Genomic DNA, 23,343 nt, shown 5'->3' with positions numbered 1-23,343 from the left:
CAGGGTTGCCACAGAAAAAAATGAACAAAATAGTTGCTTTTAGTAGCCTAAAGCATGAAAATAGTAGCCAAAAACTAGGAAAATAGTTGCCTAACTAAGAACAAAAATTCATCAAAAATAGGACTAAAATTTTGTTAATGACTTAATTGTCATATACCATGATCCATTCAGTCAAGTTATGACAAATAGGATAATTTTTATATAAACGTTAATGTTTATATAAACGTTAATGTTTATATAAACGTTAATGTTTATATATATATATATGAAAAGTGATTACTCCAATTCGAAATATTGTATTAAATTTATTTATTTATTTTAAATCATGCAGAATTTTGTAGCAATAATCATTGAAAAGGCGATCGATAAATAAAATAGACTTACAATGGAGTCTGTGCAGATTGAACGAATTAAAAAGTGAAGACTCAAATTTGCAATTCAAAATTTTCAACATTTTTTATTTTTTGGGCAAAAAAAAAGTTCAGTGTGTTCCAAAACTATCTTGTGGGAAGCAGATTTTCCACCCAATTTATGCTTAAAGAAAAAACATCGCTAGGAGTACAGAAAAGTCTCCCAATAGTCACCTTTTCCTGAAAATAGTTGCTTTTTTAGCCTTTTCAGGCAAAAAAAGTTGCCAAAGTCGCCTCATGCCGAAAATAGTTGCATTTAAGTCGCCTGTGGCAACCCTGAGAGAGCTTTATCCAGTAGTCTAAAAACGATCAGGAAATGTTAAACAACTGATATTATAATTTTAAAAAAAACACGAATGAAGATGCACAACTAGCTGAAAACGATTGGGTTTTAGTATGGAATCATCACAAAACAAGTGCAGCATTAAAAATTATTACTAAAATACGAGATATTACATTAAAAGGAAAATGAGTGGAACTGGCCAACTTCGAATCCCAGCTATGGTTGATCTATACGGATTCTGCACCTGGCTTGCACCAACCACAGTCCCGACGTGAAATATCCTCAATGGTCATGAATCCCCTTGCCATCAGGACAACCATGGGAGGTTCTCGTAGTCTTCCTCTCCATGCAATGGGTCAGCTCCGTCAAAAACTACACTACGAAAGCAAATTTCTTCCAATACGCGATACAGGAGATCCTTTGTCTTTTGGATTGGGTTCAAAATTACAAGGCTACAGAGTTGAACATTAGTAGCCGTAAACCTACAAAATTGGGTTGGTTGTTCAATGACGCTTATAAAATAAAATACTTGAACCAAGAGTTCCCTTGTATTCGGGCTTAGGTTGAAAATTACAAAGCTACATAGTTGTAACCCAAAAAATAGGTCGACTTTTCAATGACGGTTATAAAATAACTGTTTAAAAAAAGAAGATATAGTCTAAAAAACAAGCAGGGGAAGATTAAAAAGTGAAATCGTGATAGAACTAAGCATGTCAAAAAGTGATTTTTGAATAAATCTTCAGCGAATAGTTGTAATGAAATCCAAATTTGGTGCATTTTTACATCACCCTAATCAAAAATAATATAACATGGTAGTAGTATCAAATGATGAAAAAACTAGAGGAAAACATGGACTTACAATGGAATCGCAATGAATTGAAAGCATCACAAGTGATAGATTAAAAGTGAAAAAGGCACATAACATCATATTAAAAATATCAGAATTTAAAAAACCATGTAAAATAAGTAAATAAAAAAAGAGTGTAGTATTCTCATAGTATCTGAACGTCGCACATGTGAGCAGTTCATCTTATATGTAGTTTTGTGTGCCTAGAATAATCGCCAAGAGAAAATATGCTGAAAAGTTGCGATGGAATTAAATAAGCTCATTACCGATTACTGTTCATATTTAATAATTTTTTGAACTGAAATTTATAATTAACCCACCAATCAAGAACATCACAGGTTTATAGTAACTAATTTAGGAAAAACTTACAAGAATAGAGTTTTAAGATCACAATTGCTATGCATGATTTTCAAATCCCCTGTATATGAATCGCATTATTGATTTCAAAATCAAATTGAGGTATTGAATTTTTAAATCGCATGAATACAATTCACAATGAGTAACTTTTAGATCAGGTAGATAATAAAATCGGGAGAATATGAATACTGATATTAGCGAATTCCTACATAATATTAAAAATAATACAAACCAAAGAAAAATTAAAATTGCGGAAGAGTCACATGTATGAAAAAATATTGTTAATGGGATATTTTTTCATGCATGTGAAGGTTTCAAAATTTAAATTTTGGATTGTAGAACTTAATTCTTACTTTTACGGAGTAAATATTGTCGAATTATAAGTTTTGATTCTAGAAAGTTAGCGAATCAATGGCCTCAAGGAATGCGGTATTCCACAATAAAATCACGATTGCTTGCTCTTAGTTTTTATACCTGGAGGGATGATACAATCACCCCTGAGTGTTTATCATNTTACTAATAAAAAATTATACAACTCTGGAATTTTATATTTAATTATCAAATGATAAAATTATTTTGTAAATAATAATTTGGCAGTAGTTTTTAATGCTTTAGTAGTTTTTTTTAATTATTAATTGTTTTGTAAATGTTAAACCAGGACTGAGCACAGGTCATTTTAGAAAAAGTAGTAAATAGTGACTTAATTAATAACAGTGTTAATATCCAGGCAATAATCTTAGAAATATAAAAGTTCAAAATTTTACATGTTTAAATTTAACAACCAAAGCTTAAATTATATTAAAATAGAAGTGAAAGTAAACAACAATCATATTGTGGCTATCATGAAAAGTAAATATTGTTTTTTGAAAGAAAAAAAAAGATTTCTAACTGAGAGAGCTTTATCCAGTAGTCTAAAAATGATCAGGAAATGTTAAACAACTGATATTATAATTAAAAACTAAAAAAACACGAATGAAAATGCACAACTAGTTGAAAACGATTGGGTTTTACTATGGAATCGTCACAAAACAAGTGCAGCATTAAAAATTATTACTAAAATACGAGATATTACATTAAAAGAAAAAAAAAATTGGGAAAGTGAGTGGAACTGGCCAACTTCGAATCCCAGCTATGGTTGATCTATACGAATTCTGCACCTGGCTTGCACCAACCACAGTGCCCATGTGAAATATCCTCAATGGTCATGGGTTATAATCCCCTTGCCATCAGGATAACCATGGGAGGTTCTCGTAGTCTTCCTCTCAATGCAATGGGTTAGCTCCGTCAAAACTACACTACAAAAGCAAATTTCTTCCAATACGCGATACAGGAGATCCCTTGTCTTTTGGATTGGGTTCAAAATTACAAGGCTACGGAGTTGAACATTAGTAGCCGTAAACCTATAAAATTGGGTCGGTTGTTCAATGATGCTTATAAAATAAAATACTTGAACCAAGAGTTCCCTTGTATTCGGGCTTAGGGTGAAAATTACAAAGCTACATAGTTGTAACCCGAAAAATAGGTCGACTTTTCAATGACGGTTATAAAATAACTGTTTAAAAAAAGAAGATATAGTCTAAAAAACAAGCAGGGGAAGATTAAAAAGTGAAATCGTGATAGAACTAAGCATGTCAAAAAGTGATTTTTTAATAAATCTTCAGCGAATAGTTGTACTGAAACCCAAATTTGGTGAAATAAAGTAACAAAAAAACAAACATTTATTTGCACTTTCATGTCAAATTTTTATTCTGATACTTATTTTATATTTATTTCAATCCATTTAAAAAAGAACTTTTTTTTAATTATAAAATGCAATTGCTCTTTTATAATTTTTTTCCTCAACTTTGTATTCCAAATTACAATTGCCATATTGATTGGGATCATACGCTGCACATTATAAATTATTAAGATTTAAAGAAGTCTTTTCTTTTAAAATATTGTTATATTTGAACTATTTTTTTATTATTGTACTTTTGCAAATGCTGCAATCGTAAAAATCAAATTTAAATCTTGGTATTATTTTTTAATACACAAGTTTTTAACTCTTTCATTTTCAAATGCGATCATAATTAATATCTATATCATAATGAAAATTTTATCTGCTTTCAATAATTTTTATTTATGTATTAGTACTAGAATATTAAAATAAGACAACATTGTTTTTTTCTTCATAAATTTGATTCTTAAGATAAAATTAGTCTATATCAAGAAAAATTGGTTATAATTTAGTTTACTTCTGATGGATCCTTGCAGAATATCTGAAATTAATGTAATCTGTAATATCTGTAAGTCCGGGACAAATCATTGGATATATATCTGCTTCAGGTCGTTGTTAGAGACATAAATTAAAGTCCGCAGATAAAGAAATGAAACTTAAATTAATTTTAATGGAACTAATCTTCGATGAAAAAATTCGAAAATTGTAATTTTGAAATTGCAATTGATTATAGATAAATTATAAAAGAAAGTCACAATATAGTTATTGATATCCAACTTTTTGGTTGCACAACTTATTTCAAGACTCATACGGAAGAAATGAAAAAAGGGCATATATCTAAACAATATATAAATTAGTTCACGGTCCCCAAGTTCTTTGCTAGCTAATTTTCTGATTTTTACAACCTTTATTAATTAAAATAAAATGATGTTGGATCAAAAATCTAATTTTTATTAAATCAATTATTTTAAAATATGTGTAAGTAGAAAATGGGATGGACAGAACACATACAAATATTTGGAATATAAATTTTTTTTTTTAAATATTTCAGAATTAGGGCATTTTTGTGGCGTGGCTTCTTCCATATAATTTGCATATGCTGTGTATTCAATATATTTTAATTTGTTTAGCAAAAACATTAAACCAACATGGTCTACTTTCAGCAGCGAAATTGAAAAATCGTAAAATTTAAATGGAAAGTTTGTTAAACATTAATTAAAATAATAGTTTACAAAAGTTTCATAAAAATTTTAATTTACTTGAAAGTTTATCTTATTTGCTTCTATTGATCTTTGAAGTACCATAGCTTTTCTTTGTTTTTTTCTCAATCTTTTTGCTTTTCTAGCTTCCTGTCTTCTAGCTTCCAGTTTTAGGAGTTTTTCTCTTGATTTTGAGTCTTTCTCAACACAATTGTCTCATTTTGAGGCTTTCCTTGACTATTTTTTGGAGTCCTAGGGAATGTAATTTGCTGTATATTACCCAGATCAGGCAGAGTTTTCTTCACTTTCATCTTTTTATCTAAAAATTAATAATTCAAAAATTAAATTTGTAAAATAAAATTTAAAAAAAAAAAGACATAAAATGCAGAACTATGCCACTTTTATTTAAACTGAGTAAATAAAATAAAAACTAACAAAATTTAATGGATAAAAATTTTGTATTTCAAAATTATTTTTCCGAATAATACAAATACTGTATGAACAAAATTTGTAAATTGGATGAGTCGAAAAACTAAAGTACACGGTAAAAAATAACTACAGTAGACGCCGCTTAATGTGATCACGGTTAATGTTATCAATCGTTTAATGTTATCAAAATAGCTTAGTCCCGTCCGCTTATATCAAAATACATTGAAAAATCATCGTTTATTGTAATCAAATGTTCGTTTATTGTTATCAGTTTAGATGCAAATTTTATTTTCTTGAAATCAATAAAAACAAGAAGGAAAATTTTGTTTTTGTTTAAAGTGTTTTCTANAATAAAAACTAACAAAATTTAATGGATAAAAATTTTGTATTTCAAAATTATTTTTCTGAATAATACAAATACTGTATGAAAAAATTTTTTAAATTGGATGAGTCGAAAAACTAAAGTACATGGAAAAAAATAACTATTTTGTTTTGTATTTTTTTTTTAAAATTTTAATGTCTCAATGCAACATAAATTAAAAAAAAAAGATAGATGTGGAAATAATAACATGTTTAGTTTGTAGATTAGATACTGTTCATTGAATAAAAAATGTTTTAATGAGTTATAGTTTGCGCAAAAAATGCACTAAAGTAAATACAAGTGATCCAAAAAACCATAAACAAGCATTGTTAAATATTCTTTTATTAAGCAAAAGAAAATAATTAATATAGTTTTCAATTTATTTCTACTTTGAAACTAAACAATTTATTTACATTATAGAGCTATTTCACAGTATTTTGTGCAAATTGTACCTTTCACAGAATTTATAATCATATTTTCTTTAAACCCTTGTCAAATGTTTAGATATTGTTGTTGATTTTGATATGCACTATTATTTCAGAAATATTCAGCATTTAAATGCAATAGTCTAATATCTTGTTATGCATTCTATAGAGAAAAGTTAAACTAACTTCTTAATATTTAATGAATTACTAACTAGCCAGATTCTTTTTTAGTTTAGATTAGTAAATTTTTCCCCAACTAGAAACATGTATTTTATAGAGTGCAGAAGTTTCCTTTGTCCTAAATAAGCACATCTATAAAGTTTTTCATATTCTATATTTCATATTCCATCTTCTGTAACAAATGTTGAATATTTATCATTTCCACAGGGAAGAAAACAGTGTGTTTTAACCAAAATTTCTAAATATTTTTGCATTAAGTAATTTTATTAATTTCATTATAAATTTTTTGAATTTTATTAATTTTCAAGTCTTTGCTTATTTTCCATACGTTTCTAAGTAATTATTTAAATTTAATGTTGACTCGTACCTTCATTTTACTGTAATATCGTTTGCAATGAATAGTCCTATGAGAAATGATCAATTGAAGTTCGTACTGCATATATATATACAGTCAATTCGCTATAACTCGAACTACGATAACTCGAATATTACTATAACTCGTTTTTTTTATGAGGTCCCGACCCTTTTATCTTCAATTTCATGTTAATTATTCTCGATTACTCGAACTTTACTCCCTTTAACTCGATTTTTTTTGGATCTTTTAAAGCAAGAAAAAAAACCTAGGAGCTGATATCTTGCCCCTTCCTTTGCAACACACACACAATGTCTTTCGCACTCTTCATGGAGAAGCTAAAGCTGTCCCTCTTGAAGTATGTGAACAGTGGTTAAATGAAACGTTACCAAATTTACTTCAAGGATACAGTTAAAATGATGTTTTCAATATTGATGAAATGGGTTTATTTTTTAAATGTCTTCCAAATAAGACTATGATGTTTAAGGATGAAAACTGCTCAGGGGGTAAAATGAGCAAGGAACGTTTGACTGTCCTAGTTGGAGGAAATGCGTCTGGGACAGAGAAATTGCCCTTACTTGTTATCGGAAAATACCGAAATCCCCGATGTTTCAAGAATGTAAAAACGTATCCTTTGGATTACAAGTCTAACAAAAAGTTTTGGATGACATCAGTTTTATTTGAAGACTATGTAAGAAAATTGGATCGGAAATTCTTCGCTAGGAAAAGAAAACTGATAACTACTTTATGGATAAATGCACAGCGCAAAGTGATCTACCTAATTTGAAAGCAGTAAACTTGCAGTTTCTCCCGCCAAACACAACAGCAAAGTTGCAGCCGATGGACCAAGGTATCATAAAGTGCTTCAAACAGTCTTATCGTAAATGGCTTGTCAGAAAAATGATCTTAAATATTGCAAGCATTTAGAAGATTTGTAATTAATAAATAAGCATTAATTAAATAATCCAGCAATATTTTGAAAGTCCAAAACCGAAACTAACGGTAAGTCGAACTTCCGATATGTCGAAGTTTTTCGTCAGTCCTATCAGATTCGAGTTATCGTGAATTCACTGTATACATATATTTATAACTTTGAATATTCATGGATATTTCAATCCCTTATAAAGCATTCAAGAAACCCAACTAAATGTTAAGACTACACCAATAATCAAGATATTTTTTCAAGCTAAATATCTCTTCACTTGTGAAAGAATAGGAATTAAATTAAAAACACAATTTTATAAAAAAAAGTGTAATCATAAGCAGAAAAATTAAAACAAAGCTCACTTTTTCCCTTGGGAAAATGTTGTTGGGTAGCCATGATAGATTTTTCATTTGAAACATTTATGACAGGATTTACTTGGCTTTGATTTTGCTCTTTGTAGTTTAAAACAAATGGCCAAGTTGGAAATGCAAGTGTATTCATCCGACGACCCTTACACAACTGCAAAAAACATAAAAATTAGTAATATTTCGAACAAGAGTAAGAACAAATTTTAAAATATATTTCTGTAAAATGCTTTCTTTTTTTCTTAAATAAAAATTAAACTCTGTGGCCCAAGGTCAACCGAACACATTGCAGTTTTACTGTCCTTGTGCTTTGGGATGATAGAGAAGTGTTGTTGTGTGGTTAGCCGAATACAGAACCCCTAGTATTTAGTCTGCAGGCCTACTTGGTATTAATTTTATTGACTCTCTGAAGGAATGAAAGGTTGTGCCAAACTTGCCCTGTCCAAGGATAAGGATAGAGTCCTGGGCCTGAGGCCCAGAAGCATGAAGCGCATTTTACTACTCAGAAACACGGCCATTTTTTTAAAAAAATAAGCATCACATATTATTTCAAAATAGTGATAGAATAATAACTCTAATATACAGTGGAATAAATTTTTACCTCTTTTTCAGTTTTTAACCTTACACACAAGACAAGTAAAAGTAATAGTTTATAAATATTTATTATATTTTCTATCCTGTAAAAAAATATTTATACCTGAAAAAATTTATAGAGAGATGCAAATCAATCAGGTATGAGAACGGGAAAAAAAGCTAAGATTTTGAAATTACCTATAATCTCATATGATTAAGAAGAAGAAAAAAAGATGTGAAACTATTTTGCACAAAAAGAAAGCATTTAAATAATTTACATACTTATTTATAATTTCCTTTACTAAATATGTAAATTGGCAATCCAACAAACTGTTAAGAAATCATCAAGATAAAATATTCAAAATAATGCAGAATTATAAACATTTTACATAGCATTTTATTTTATCATTTTTTCCTGGTAAAGTTTTAAAGCAATTTAAAATATCAGCATACAAATATTATGATCAATAATTTACAAATTTTGAATCACATGCCCGTTGAAAAGAAGAAATTATTGAAATTGCATTGTGATCCAAATTTATCAACATATTTTAAGTTATTAGTGAGATTTTACAGTTTTTTTTCTCAATGCAGCTGGCAATACATAAGCAATTCCTATACCATAAGCAAAACATAATAAAAAAATTACAGTTACTACAAAGATATATGCTAAGTGTAATGATTTAAACTTATTTTCATATACATAGAAAACAAAATGTTTCTCTTTAAAAATTTACCAAATTCAGGAAACAAAGAAAAATTGCTTCTGATAGTATTTTTAAAATTCGACAAATATTTTTAAAAAAATCTGAGTTTCAGAATGATTAAAAATGACAACAAAAAATAAAGTCAAACTCTATTAAGACCTCTGATTTAATGAAATCCTAGGTTTACCAAACACATTTTTAACAAAAATCTAGTTCAATAAGTTTACATGAAATCCTGCCACATGAGCTTAACTTGGATTTACAAAGCAATTTTAACAAAACTTCTTGAAGATTATTTGATTAAAGCAATTAGTAAAAAATATTCAACACTTGTGAGAATATCATTCTACTCATAAGGGTTTAAATACATTCCATCAGTCTGATTTGTTAAAATATAAATAATAAACAGAGGTAATGTAAATCTTGTATGCTTTTCTATGAATTACTCAATTACATTCACTTAAGAATATTTACTTTGCAAACTATTGAATGAAATCGAGACTTACAGCTGTTCATGTCTCCTGAACATATTTTTGACAAATTGCACTACATAAAAAATTTTTTGTTCAATTTATACAAACACTTGGTCTTGCCTAATAAATGTTTGTGGATTTCAAATCTAAAATTAGTTTTGCTCCTAAAGCTACATATATATTAAATGACTTTTTTAGTCTATTTTTTGATAAAATGTACAAGTTTCAATATGTTATATATAAAGAAGGAGACACTGAGGGAAAAAATTATGCTTTTGTTATTCACATAAAAAACACACAGTGAAAAGGGTATTGTAAATTTTCTACTATAAAATTTAACCTATCTTTTAACTCCAAATATTATAAACCCTCTTACAAGCAAGAGGAAACACACATATTCAATGTTATACAAAGTAGCAAACGTAATACATTAGAGAACCGATTATCCAGAACGTCCAGGACTATCGCTATTCCAGATTACTGATTTTTCTGAATTGTTACAAAACGCCATTTTTTTTATTGTTCATGAAAATCAACTAAAAAAAGTTATTTAGAAATAGTTTTAAAAAAGAAAAAACTATAAAGTAACACACATAAGTTTAATAAGATAAAAAATTTAATGAAATAAAAAAATATGTACAGGCTGAAAATAAAATGAATAAAAAAGATAAAAATGGTAAAAAAGCATCAGCATTTTTAAAAAAATACTGATCAATTTCAGCTGACGGAAATTTGGTTTTTGTTGCTGAACAACTGCTAATTCAAGAAATAAAACTAATAGAGATTATAGTATAGTATATAGCAATACTATCAAAATAATAACTTTGACACAAGAAAAACACATAAATAAAAATTTTAAAATCTCTTACAGCACCAAAATGTCCAGGTAAACCACAGTTATAGCAGAAGAAAGGTCTATCTTGGGATAGTCTCCAAATTTTTTTCGATTTCTTTGGAGTCTACAAGGCAATATATGAATCATTAATACAAAGATTAAAATATTTTTCGAAAAAATGATGCATAATGCATTAAAAACTTGATCTTACAGTTCTTTGAAATCTTCTCCATAAATCTGGACAGATCTACAATAAAAGAAATTATTGAAGTAAAAATGTTAAATTTGTTATTCTGAAAATGACAAAACGGGAAAAAACTAAAATAGTCTTTCATATTTTGTAAAGTTTTTATGTTAGATAAAGAATAAAGTTTTCAATAATTTAGAAAAATCAAGTAACACTAAACATAATCTATCAAGAATTCTGAAGAAAATAAAAATTACTCTTTGAGGGAGGTCAGGCATTTGAAAAATCTCACAAGTCTATTCTTTCCATTACAGTGTAAATTTTTAGGTTAAATGAAAAAGTATAGTTTTCAATAATTTAGAAAAACCAACAAGCAAAATACATATTAGAATATTAGGAATTCTGGAATATTAGGAAATAAAAAAAAAAATTATTGCAAAATGTTGGTCAGGCATTAGACATATCTTACTAAAGTCAATCATTACCATTATATAGTTAAGTTTTTAATGTTTAAAATCAATAAAAGAATTTAGTTATAAAGAATTTAGAAAAAAAAATACGCAGAATACATGATAAATTTAGAATGATTAAAAAAAAAGAAAATAATTACTTCTCGCCGATGGCCCGGCATTTGGCACATCTCACAAAAGTCAAGCTCTCTTGGACACTCCCTGATATCATGACCAATTCCAAAGCATTTCGCACAAACTTTGCTTTTGCATCCAAAGGAGCTATGGCGGCCACTACCACATATAAAACATCTCATACCCTACAAAAAAAAAAAAAAAGTAATCACATGGGTAAATAATCATAACAAGACTTCTGACTAATGATATGAAGTTCTCTGTGGGAAAAGTTTTAAATCATTTTCATGTAGTTAAAAGAAAAACAAATTCTTTTGACACAGAGATAAACAAATTCTTTTGACAAAGATAAACAAATTCTTTTCGGAAGTCAATGATTCTGCGACTCATTAATGCTACTCAATATAGTGTAGCCATTACTAAACAGAATTTTTCTACTGGAGCAGAATGAAAGCTTTAGTTAAATATGATTTTATTGTAGTAAGTGACATTGAGAGATACAGGTTATTAATTATTAACAAAAAGGCAAAGTTCTCTTTAGGAATAAAATAAGCCAGGGTGCTTCCTCGCAGAAAAAGGCATTTAACACTGTAGAAATTTATCAAATGGGTAAAATTATGTTATAACTGAATTTAACAATTTCTAAATTACTCTTTTATACTATTTCATATGTGTATTTTAAAAAGTAATACTCACTCATTATCATAAAAAGAGAAAGCATCCTAAAAAACAATCGCTAGGCAATAAAAAAAAATTTTAAAAAATAAACTCAGAAAATGATTAATTGATAAACAATTTGAAAAAATAAACTCAAAAAATGATTAATTGATAAACAATTTGAAAGCCTTTTCCTATAAATTAAACAGAAAATTTGGCGAAATTTTTTTCAAAAAATGTATTTAATTAAAAAATACACAACTGGCCATTAAAATTGCTACACAAGGAAGGACTGTAAATAAGAGAATGATATTTATTGGGCACATGCTTTATAGTTGGAAGAACAAGTGATTAAATTTTCAGGATATTTGGATGTTTAGATCCTGAGGAATCAATACTCAGAGCAGCCTCCCCTGGCAGCAATAACAGCAGTTATTCTCCTGGGTATCGAGTTGAACAGAGATTGGATAGCATGGACGGGTTTAGCATTCCATGCAGCTTTAACATTATGCCGCAATTCATTGGGCAGTGACTGATGAGTGGTGGCGTGCCAGTCGTTCGGCAACCATTGACTAGACGCTTTCAATTGGTGAGAGATCAAGAGAACATGCTGGCCAAGGCAGACCAACTGGCTCTAACACATCAGAAATGTAACGGTAGCTGTTCAAACTGCCGGTAATGTGAACAAGAGGTGATAAAGACGTGTATACAATAACACCCCTTACCATTACTCCAGGTAATGGGACAGTGTGATGATGTGGAATGCAAGCTACCAATGGGCGTCCATCGTGATGTCCCCAAACATCTAGGATGTGACTATCATAACGCTGTAAATAGAATCTGGATTCGTCTGAAAAGACACCGTCATGCCATTCCTGCGTCCATATTCGGCGTTGATCACACCAGCATTGAAGGCGCTCCTGAGATCCTGCAATGCTTTCCATGTGACCGCCAGGAACCCCATCCATATTCCGCTAACAGTCACAGGATCTCAACCAATGTGAGCAGCAATACTTCGGTATGATAAACCGCAATCCTGACAGGCCACAATTCGACCTCGATCAAACTCAGACTTGTACTGGTAGGCATTTCTCCTTCTTACTTGAGGCATAACAAAAACTTTTTTACACAAGAAAAACGGTCTAATTTAATTTCTGTATGTGAAACTTACTGTCAAATATCTTCTTATATACACATTGTAGGTGTTGCTACCGCCACCTGTTTTGCGTGAATGCACTGTTAAACTAATCATTTGCATACCACAACATGCTTTATCCATCTTGGAAATTTTATGTTCGCAGTATGTTGCTTTCCTGGTGTAGCAATTTTAATGGCAAGTAGTGTAATTTTAAAATTTAACATGAACGATTTATATCATCCAAAACTATTTTACATTATTATTATTATATTGTTAGGAAATAATTAGTATATTAAATTTTAATTGTAAAAAGTGTAATTAAGATAAGTATTTTAAAGTAGTGTAAATTCAAATTAATTGCTAATAAATACAGGTTAAAATCGTAAATAATAAGCAAGCATTTGTCATAAAGAGTTAAAAACAAGTATCTTAATGATTTTCTATAATTAAAGAAAATAGTTCCTTCAAAATATATGTTTTATTAATTGAAGAAATTTTCTCTCAGAAAATTATAATACACAAAAATGGGTATTAAGCTGGAAAAAAAATTAGCCCCTGGTAAAACCAAACTATAATAAATTTAAATACTATTAAAAATATTCAAGTTTTTATTCCCTTGTCTTACTAATGACTTTGAAGAAAACAAAACTGCACCACTCAACAATGCTAAAAAATATTTTTTAGCAATATTTTATACAAAATCTAAAAATAGAAACAAAAGTAATGAACTTAATGTATTAAACAAAAATTTAAGGAAATAAATTTCTTACAATGTAATGATATGCAAGATAAAACTTACTTTAGAAAATGAGCAAAATTTAAAAGAATGACCTTTCTGATTGCAACGAGAACAAGTCATAAATTGAGACTCATGATAACGGCTAGAACTTCGACGTGAACGATATATATCATTAGCATTTACAAACCATTGATCTGAAAAGTTAAGAAATTCAAAGATACTCTATAATTTTATAGATATTGAAATGTAGTAAAAATTTCATTACATGAATAAAATTAAATAAATTCTAAAAATACAGTAAAACCTCTCGAAAGAGACCACTTTCTGTTTCACAGTAAAATTGACACTGATGGAGGTTGGTGTTCTTAGAGGTAAGCTCCATTGCTTCAAAATTGTAATCAAAGGTACATGATTTTTAGCAGACGATTTTAATTCTAGTCAGTGTCATTTTATTGCTGCGGAAATAAAAGATGGATCGATGAATAAAATTTAGTGTCAATAAATATGATCCCAACTGATATAATTATGTATAAAAACAAATTTACTAACTATGAATGAAAAAGCTTTTTTAAATAAATAAACAATTATGTTTTTTGTTTAAGTTTGCATTTAATTTTATATCACATAAATTAGTTAGCGCTAAAAGATAAGATTTTTTGTCTGATATGCTTATTTTGTTTCTAATTTAACTTTCAACTATTATTTTGTTTCTAATTTAACAATCATTGATAGCATAGTCTTTAGTGCACAATAACAGCAACATGAGGTTATATCGTCAAAAAGAGCTCTCTAAATAAGAGCATCGCACAAATATTTTTAATAAATTTTGATCTACTTATTTGTTTTATAAGTTTTTTGTTTTGATATTTTATAAAGTTTCCTTATTTGGCCTTTTCCGCATTTGGTGCAGATGTTTACCAGGTCTTTGGGAGAGCAGGGGTCAGCCTAGGTTTTTCTGAAAGGTATCTATGTGTGAAAATTTAGGCATAATTTGTGAAAATTAAAAATTATATTAAAAAAGCAACACATAATATAGTAAAAATATGGATTTATCGTTTCTTACGGGATATAAAAATAAAATTTTAAGAAAAAGTTTTTAGTGAAACTACTGTTTTTCCTAAAGCTGATTTTGTGAAGGTACCACTAAACGGTAGTCAATTTGGCCTAGACAGACCCCTGGACATAGAGGTAGTCTTTCCTGGAGGTTTCACTATATATGAAAATTTAAATCAAAAATTTAGAGCATAACGTTTTAAAATCAAAAAGGATTGATAATAAACATTTAGCGAAATTCTGATACTTTGAAAATAGCATAATCAAAAAAGGCCTTTTATAATATACATGTTGAAAATTTATTGAAAATAAAGAACATATTCGCAGTGAACAAAAGAAAGAAAAATAAATCATTTGAATAACTTTTGATATAATGATCAGATTTTCATGTATTAGGACTTCAGGTAACAGAATTTTATGAGCTAACATGCAACATCCTCTTCAGAAAAGAAATTTTGCCTACAACTAAAATGCAATCAAGTAGAGATTAATATAAAAACTAAACTTATGCAAACTTGTAGCAAAATTTGAATTTTTTAATAAAAATTATTAGAATTTGAAAATAGTAATTGAAATTAAATAGTACGTTTAAATTCTTTGAAATTTACATTTCATCAAGCTGTACATGCTTGAACAGTTATCTTAAGAGTCAGAGTTGATTTCTCAAAGAAGAAAAATCTTTACTCTCTTTCTCTTGAAAAAAAAGCAAAGTCTTTACTTTGGCACTTGATCTCTGTTTTACTTACTTTAAACAAGAAAAAAACTGCCACTGTCTTGCTAGCAATTTATTACTATATATATTATTATCGTTTTAAAATCTGCGATTTATATAACCTGCAGAAGGTGCTATTATCTGTGGTACCTGCTGCTATGCTCGATGATTTTTGCAACTGGGGAAGAACTCAATCTTAATGGTTCGAGGGAGTTACTTCAAATGTACTAATTTATTGTAGACAATAAATATAACCTTCTGTTGATGGATTTGGATTCTTTACCCTTAAAATATAAGGGTTAGTCACAATCATGGAAATATGGCCCCAATATTTAGGTCAGGAGAGCAATCGAAAGTTTGGTCCCCTTAATGCAAATTTTATTTTTTGTATATATCACCATATAGCGAGAACTTTTTCAGTGAAATGAAAAATTATAAAAGTCGTTGATCTGAAGATAATTCCCTGCAAAAAATAATTTTCAAGAATAATATATTATTTTATTCAATAATTTTTAATTTATTGTCAGTTTAATTATTTTATTACAGTAAAAAAATTTAGTAAAGAACAAATTTTTAACTTATTTTAAAGAACAGAATTTTTATCAGCAAAATTCAAAAAAGAAAATGGTCAAGTAAAAAGAATTGCTTAAATATCAAATTCTTTGACTTACTTAGAATATCTTTTAATAATTATTTATTTACTAATGGTCAAAAAAAAAAAAAAAAAAAAAAAAAAAAAAAAAAAAGAATTGAATAAGGTATACAAATTTTTACACCATTTTAAAGAATGCAATTTTATAAGGAAAAACACAAAATTTAGAAGGAAATTGATCAAATAGTTTTTGAGAAATCTAATTTTAAAAAGTTTGAAATCTGAAATTTAAAGTTTTTAAATGTCTTAAATCAGTAATTTGAAATTCAATTTCTCAAGAACTGTTTGACTGATATCACTTAAACGTTTTATTTTGCCTTATAAACTTACATTCTTTAAAATGGGGTGAAAATTTGAATGCATAACAAATTTTTCAACTATTATTAAATAAAATAAAAATAAATATTAAAAAGATAGTTTTTGCATGGAGTTATCCTAATATAAATGAATTTTGTGCACAAAATTTTTCCAATAAGTTAAAGATACAATGAAACATACTGAGAGGAAAATTAACATTAAGGAGTCCAAACCTTTGACCGCTTCTGTGACCTAACTTATAGGACCACATTTCTATTTTTTGACAACTACCAGGAATCCAAACCCATAGAAAAAAAGGGTCGTTTAAGCAGAGGAAGTACCTTTCTGTGTATGATTTTTTAACTTGAAATACTATCAACATTAATTAATTAGCATATTTGAGGTCATCCCCTTGTCAGTCCTGTGCCTGAAAATTTGATCATTCGATAAAAAAAATTTATTTTTGAGGCACTATACATGATAAAACCAGTGACTGCTGCTAAAAATTTAAAAAAGAGCATAAGATATTAGATATAAATTTGAAATCTCTTCAATAACAGTAATTATTAAAAGTTGTAATAATGATAAGAATTTTTATCAAACATTCCTCAACAGTAAAATTAAAAAGCCAAAATTTCAGGATTATCAACTGTTTTCTCAAGGAATTATTTTTTCCTGCAAGGTATGCACAAACTGTTAGGTATATTAATCACATGGATTAAACCATTATTATTTTTATCCTTATTATATGAAACTTCTAGTCATTGTTTTAGAAGAAATAAAATAATTGTATTATTTATTTCTAATTTTGTTAATATATACAATAATTAATAAAAAATATTAAGTTAAAATAGTTTTTATCAAAACCCAATTAAAACACAAAGTAGAAAATCTAGAAAAAAAAAAAGAAAAACATTTAAAACATAAAAAAAAGAATATTTCTAACAATTTTATAAAAGTCTTTATAAACTACATTAAGAAATTACAAACTTTTTTTGAAGAATTTTGTTGTTGTCACTCCTTTTTTTTTTATATTACTAAACATGTAACACATGGAGTAATAAAAATAATAGATAAATAACATTGATATTGATTGTAAAGCTTAATAGCTCAAGCTGGTGTACTTTGCCAAAAAAAAGAATACAAATAACTAATGGGATAATAATATTAACTTGGGCTAAAAACCTCATCTGATGCCAAATTAAGTTGTAGAAAGAAAAAGATAAAGTGTGATTAGAGAAGATCTGAGTTTAATGCTTAATGATCCGAAGAAAAAATTTTATTATTGAGAATTTAGATACAATTATTTTTATTAAAAAATTAATAAAACAGTTAAATATTTTTCTNTGCTAGCAATTTATTACTACTATTATAATTTTAAAATCTGTGATAAACAAAACCTAAAGAAAGTGTGATTATCTGTGGTACCTGCTGCTATGCTCGATGATTTTTGGTTCGAGGGAGTGATTTCAAATCTGCTAATAAATATGTTAATCACAATCAAGGTTAAGGGTTAGTCACTATCAAGGAAATATGGTCCCAGTATTTAGACCAGGAGAGCAATCGAAAGTTTGGTCCCCTTAATGCAAATTTTATTTTTTGTATATATCACCATTACAACGAGAACTTTTTCTGTGAAATGAAAAATTATAAAATTTGTTGATCCGAAGGTAATTCCCGGCAAACAATTTTTAAGAATAATTTATTATTTTATTCAATAATATTTTATTTATTGTCAGTTTAATTATTACAGTAAAAAATTTTAAAGTAAAGAACAAATTTTTAATGTATTTCGAAAAGCATAATTTTTACCAGCAAAATTCAAAAAAGAAATTGGTCAAATAGTTGCTGCAATATCTTGACTTACTTAGAGAATATCTTTTAAAAATTATTTATTTATTATTTTATTTACTAATGGTTAAAAAAAATTGAATTGAATAAGGTATACAAATTTTTACACAATTTTAAAGAATGCAATTTTATAAGGGAAAATACAAAAATTTGAAAGAAATTGATCAAATAGCTTTTGAGAAATCTAATTTTAAAAAAGTTTGAAATCTGACACTTAAAGTTATTAAATGTCTTAAATCAGTCATTTGAAATTCAATTTCTCAAGAACTGTTTGACTGATTTCACTTAAATTTTTATTTTGCCTTATAAAATTACATTCTTTAAAATGGGGTGAAAATTTGTATACATCACAATTAAAAAATTTTACAGCTATTATTAAACAAAATAAAAATAAATAGTATTAAAAGGATAGTTTTTGCATGGAGTAATCTTAATATAAATGAATTTTGTGCACAAAATTTTTCCAATAAGTTTAAGATACAGTGAAACATACTGAAAGGAAAATTAACATTAAGGGGTCCAAACCTTCGACCGCTTCTGTGACTAAACTTATAAGACCACATTTCTATTTTTTGACAACCACCAGGAATCCAAATCCATAGAAAAAAAGAGTCGTTTAAGCAGAGGAAGTACCTTTCTGCGTATGATTTTTTAACTTGAAATACCATCAACACTAATTAGCATATTTGAGGTCATTCCCTTGTCAGTCCTGTACCTGAAAGTTTGATCATTAGATAAAAAAAAATTAATTTTTGTGGCACTATACGTTATAAAACCAGTGACTGCTGCAAAAATTTTAAAAAGAACATAAGATATTAGATATAAATTTGAAACCTCTTCAATAACAGTAATTATTAAAAGTTGTAATAATGATAAGAATTTTTATCAAAAATTCCTCAACACTAAAATTAAAAAGCCAAAATTGCAGGATTATCAACTGTTTTCTCAAGGAATAATTTTTTCCTGCAAGGTATGCACAAACTGTTAGGTATATTAATCACATGGATTAAACCATTATTATTTTTATCCTTATTATATGAAACTTCTAGTCATTGTTTTAGAAGAAATAAAATAATTGTATTATTTATTTCTAATTTTGTTAATATACACAATAATTAATAAAAAATATTAAGTTAAAATAGTTTTTATCAAAACCCAATTAAAACACAAAGTAGAAAATCTAGAAAAAAAAAAAGAAAAACATTTAAAACATAAAAAAAAGAATATTTCTAACAATTTTATAAAAGTCTTTATAAACTACATTAAGAAATTACAAACTTTTTTTGAAGAATTTTGTTGTTGTCACTCCTTTTTTTTTTATATTACTAAACATGTAACACATGGAGTAATAAAAATAATAGATAAATAACATTGATATTGATTGTAAAGCTTAATAGCTCAAGCTGGTGTACTTTGCCAAAAAAAAGAATACAAATAACTAATGGGATAATAATATTAACTTGGGCTAAAAACCTCATCTGATGCCAAATTAAGTTGTAGAAAGAAAAAGATAAAGTGTGATTAGAGAAGATCTGAGTTTAATGCTTAATGATCCGAAGAAAAAATTTTATTATTGAGAATTTAGATACAATTATTTTTATTAAAAAATTAATAAAACAGTTAAATATTTTTCTCAAAAGATAGATATAATTGTAAAGATATGAAAAATGTACAAGGTCAATATGAATTTTATTGAAAGTGTTTATTCTTTAAAATCAAGATAAAATTCGGTTTTAGTACATATTAGTTAAGTATAGAGCCTTAGAATCATTAATATTAAATATATATCATATACCAAATATATATTTTTTTGATTGATAGATTTAAATTAATAAATATAAAAGTAAAAGAGAAATATGGGACAAATGGTTCAATTTAAAATAATAGTACGAGAGGAATAATAGAGCAGCTGCTATTACTGTAAATCATATGACAGGTCTTTTTTGCAAAAATATTAATAGACAAGTTTACATGAACTAAATTTGACAACCACAAAGTGAAATACCAGTATTGCATATTTTTGTTTTAATTTTCACATTTAATCCAAGCTGAAGTTTTTTTCGCAAATGTATGGTCACTAAAACTCTAAAATTATATTAATCACAGATTTTCAAAATAGTTAACTAATACCTTTGGTTCTAGTCCCACTTGGAATAGATGTGTTGAATTTAGGAGATTTGAAACACCAGCTATCAGCACTGTTAGAATCAGAATCTGTTATAATAATTTCAGATACATTTGTTTCAAAGTGTTTCTGACTATTTAATGGTCCTAAACATATAATATCATTATCATCATCTTCCTCACTTGAAATATCACTAGAGTTCAAAACAACAGTTTCATTAGACTTTAAATTAATTAAGTTTTGACTTTTAGAAGTATTCTCTTCATTGTTTTTTTGCTTTTTAGAAGCTTGAGTATCATCAAACGCTGAATCGGATTTTCGTTTAAAGGAAAAATCCGCTAAAGAATTTAAATAAGTATTTTTATTAATTTTATCATCAGCCAATTTATCAGTTATCTCAATTACTTGAACATTAGATGAAGTAATACTATTGTTGTTCTTTAACATATTCTGGTTAGATTCAAAACTAACATTAGCAATAGTACTAAATTCCTTATAATCTAAAATTGTGGAAGCATTCTCCTTGTTTGAAGAATTTAAAGAGTGGTAGGAATTTTCAAAATTTAGAGTAGAATTATCTGTTTCATGATGTATAACACTGTATAATTCAGCTTCAACATCACTATCGATCAAATCACTATCATATGGTTCTTCATCGCTAGAGACATCCATTGCTTTTTCATTCTTGTATTCAACTGCAAACATTTAATGAAGTTCTAAAAAATAAAAAAAAAGATATGTTGAATATGAAATGAAATAAAATTTTTAAAAAAATATTCACATAGGCACAACTATAATCAAAAACAATATGATAACCATGCCATGTTAGAGAAACTACATTTTAGAAATAGAATATTTAAAAATGTAAAAAAATTTTTTTCTTCTTAAATCTATGCAATTCTAGAAAACTACAATTAATAAAATATTATTTTTGCTTCCCGTAGGAAACTATAAATATTTTTGTGTTGATTTTTTCATATAACTTTCAGAAATTATGTCTCAATTTTCACAAAATTTTACCTCTCAGAAAAACCCTGACAGACCCCTGATAATGCTAGTATCAAATACCCACAACCCAAAATTCAAATTTAAGTTTATATAAGTGCACAGGTTCAAGATAACTCATGGTTAGCACTAGCAATTATATGATTTTTGTAACCGGATAATGTTCCCTTCTTAAAAAATTTGCAACTGAAAATTTAATTAGATCTTAATATTTTCTATAACTAGCATGAAAACTAACAAAAAGTTGCATTAGTGAATATTACTAGCTTGAAACTAGAAGTTAACATTACTAGCATGAAAACTAACATAACTTCCACAATGAAAAAAATATTGGGCAGAACAATTGCAGTCTTGAGAACTGCACATAAAAGGTTTCATAGTTTAGAAAATCCCATTAAGAGTTAAGACCAACAGCATGAATACACATTTACATATTTTCAAATTTAATGCAAAATTAGAAAATAATCAAGACTTAAAAATAAATTACATTCATACCAGTTAATTTACGTAATAATACACGAATGTACATAATAGTCTCATTACAGAGTTTGCTGTGATTGAAATTTCAAAAATAAATTATTTTCGAGTTGATAATAAGTACATCATTAATAGTTGGATTTAATTTTTACAACCATAATTTTAATACGAATAGTATTTGGAAGAAAAATATTGCTATCCACGATGTGACGTACGAATGCCAAGACCAAAACATTCAGAGCAGATCAAAAAGTTACAGTTAAATTAATTTCTAGAGGAAAACACTGAATTACTAATCATTATGAGTTTAAATAAAATTGTAGAGCTAGTTCTGAAAAGATTAAGTAGTAAAAATTTATAAAATTTATCATTTAAGACTTGAAGGCAGAAAAGTTACAATAATGTAACTTTTGAAATCCCGGCACTTGTTCTCTTGCATTGAATGATGAACGGAACTGAATTAATTCCACTGCGTCTTGAACTTGAAAAAAGCGAAAATAAAACCAAACAAATATAAGGGAGAAAAAAATCTTCTTAAATATTAAGCTGAATAAACTCAATTCTAGGTGAACGAAATTTTACATAAAATTAAAATGTCTGAAAATTCTATATCTTGTGATGGTAATTTGAATACTGATGAAGATTGTGAAGAATCAAAAAGTAAAAAACAGAAGGTATCTGATGAGCCAGAACTTGAAGATCGTTTGCAAGAGATTTTATGTTGCGCTGTTTGCTTAGATCTCCCTAAATCTGCTGTGTATCAGGTGATTTGTTACTTTTCTGAAAGATATAAATGCTGTAAATGATTAAATATTCGTGATAATATTCATTGAATTAAAAATATTTTGAAAATTTCATATAAACAATTTAATGTATTGTTATTTTAGTAAACAACGATGTCACAATTTTTTCTATCTTAATAAATTATATTTTGATAAATTATTTTAATCAAAGCTTTAATAAGTGACTAATAAGAAAAATAATTATGTATTAAATAAGACATGAGTTAGTAATCTAGAATTATAATTCTGGTGAAGAAGAAAATAAGTTTTAGAAATCTTGTTTTCTGTACTAAAACCAGGGTTCGTGATTTTTTTGATTTTTTTAAAAAAAATCAAAAGAATCAGATTTTATTGATTTAAATCGGATTTTTTTGATTTAAATCAGATTTTTTTGATTTTTATTCAAATACACTGTAAGAACTTTAATTTATGATTAAAAAAAATTATAAATGTTTAATCAAATTAACTTAATATTAAAACTATATTGTAACAATATTTTAGAAGCTCTAACTAAAATAATTTTTCATTATAATACATGGCTTTGAATGCATAGCAACCATTTTGAAACAAATGCATGATTAAAATTTAAAGACTAGATGAAATAGAGAATTTAAAGAATGCTTCAGGGGTCTGTCTGGGTTTTTCT

At 27.3% G+C, this 23,343-nt stretch overlaps 2 protein-coding genes across 3 annotated transcripts in view; one reads left to right on the top strand and one right to left on the bottom strand.

Moving 5' to 3' along the window:
- Window positions 1–22,165, bottom strand: part of LOC107451668 (zinc finger CCHC domain-containing protein 7) — a 27,383-nt gene extending 5,218 nt beyond the window's left edge. Inside the window, exons 1-8 of one of the 2 annotated variants that reach the window (XR_011637988.1) lie at window positions 21,934–22,165; window positions 20,439–21,149; window positions 13,804–13,937; window positions 11,236–11,394; window positions 10,650–10,685; window positions 10,473–10,562; window positions 7,848–8,004; window positions 4,874–5,132 (exon numbers count right to left, since the gene is read on the bottom strand). Coding sequence is in view for 1 of the 2 variants with exons in the window: in XM_016067832.3 (XP_015923318.1) it covers window positions 4,984–5,132; window positions 7,848–8,004; window positions 10,473–10,562; window positions 10,650–10,685; window positions 11,236–11,394; window positions 13,804–13,937; window positions 20,439–21,138 (1,425 nt within the window). In the remaining variant the exon portion in view is untranslated. Of the gene's footprint in view, window positions 1–4,544; window positions 5,133–7,847; window positions 8,005–10,472; window positions 10,563–10,649; window positions 10,686–11,235; window positions 11,395–13,803; window positions 13,938–20,438; window positions 21,150–21,933 lie in introns of those variants that run through there. The other variant, XM_016067832.3, reaches the window with a different exon arrangement.
- A 99-nt stretch (window positions 22,166–22,264) lies between these two features.
- Window positions 22,265–23,343, top strand: part of LOC107439810 (zinc finger TRAF-type-containing protein 1-B) — a gene marked incomplete in the record, with an annotated part of 8,334 nt that continues 7,255 nt past the window's right edge. The window contains 1 exon segment of the mRNA XM_043040450.2: window positions 22,265–22,679. Coding sequence (XP_042896384.1) covers window positions 22,509–22,679 — 171 coding nt within the window.

Source organism: Parasteatoda tepidariorum, chromosome 10 (genome assembly GCF_043381705.1).
Source record: "Parasteatoda tepidariorum isolate YZ-2023 chromosome 10, CAS_Ptep_4.0, whole genome shotgun sequence".
Taxonomy (NCBI): Eukaryota; Metazoa; Arthropoda; class Arachnida; order Araneae; family Theridiidae; genus Parasteatoda; species Parasteatoda tepidariorum.
This window is presented reverse-complemented; position numbering and strand designations above follow the sequence as displayed.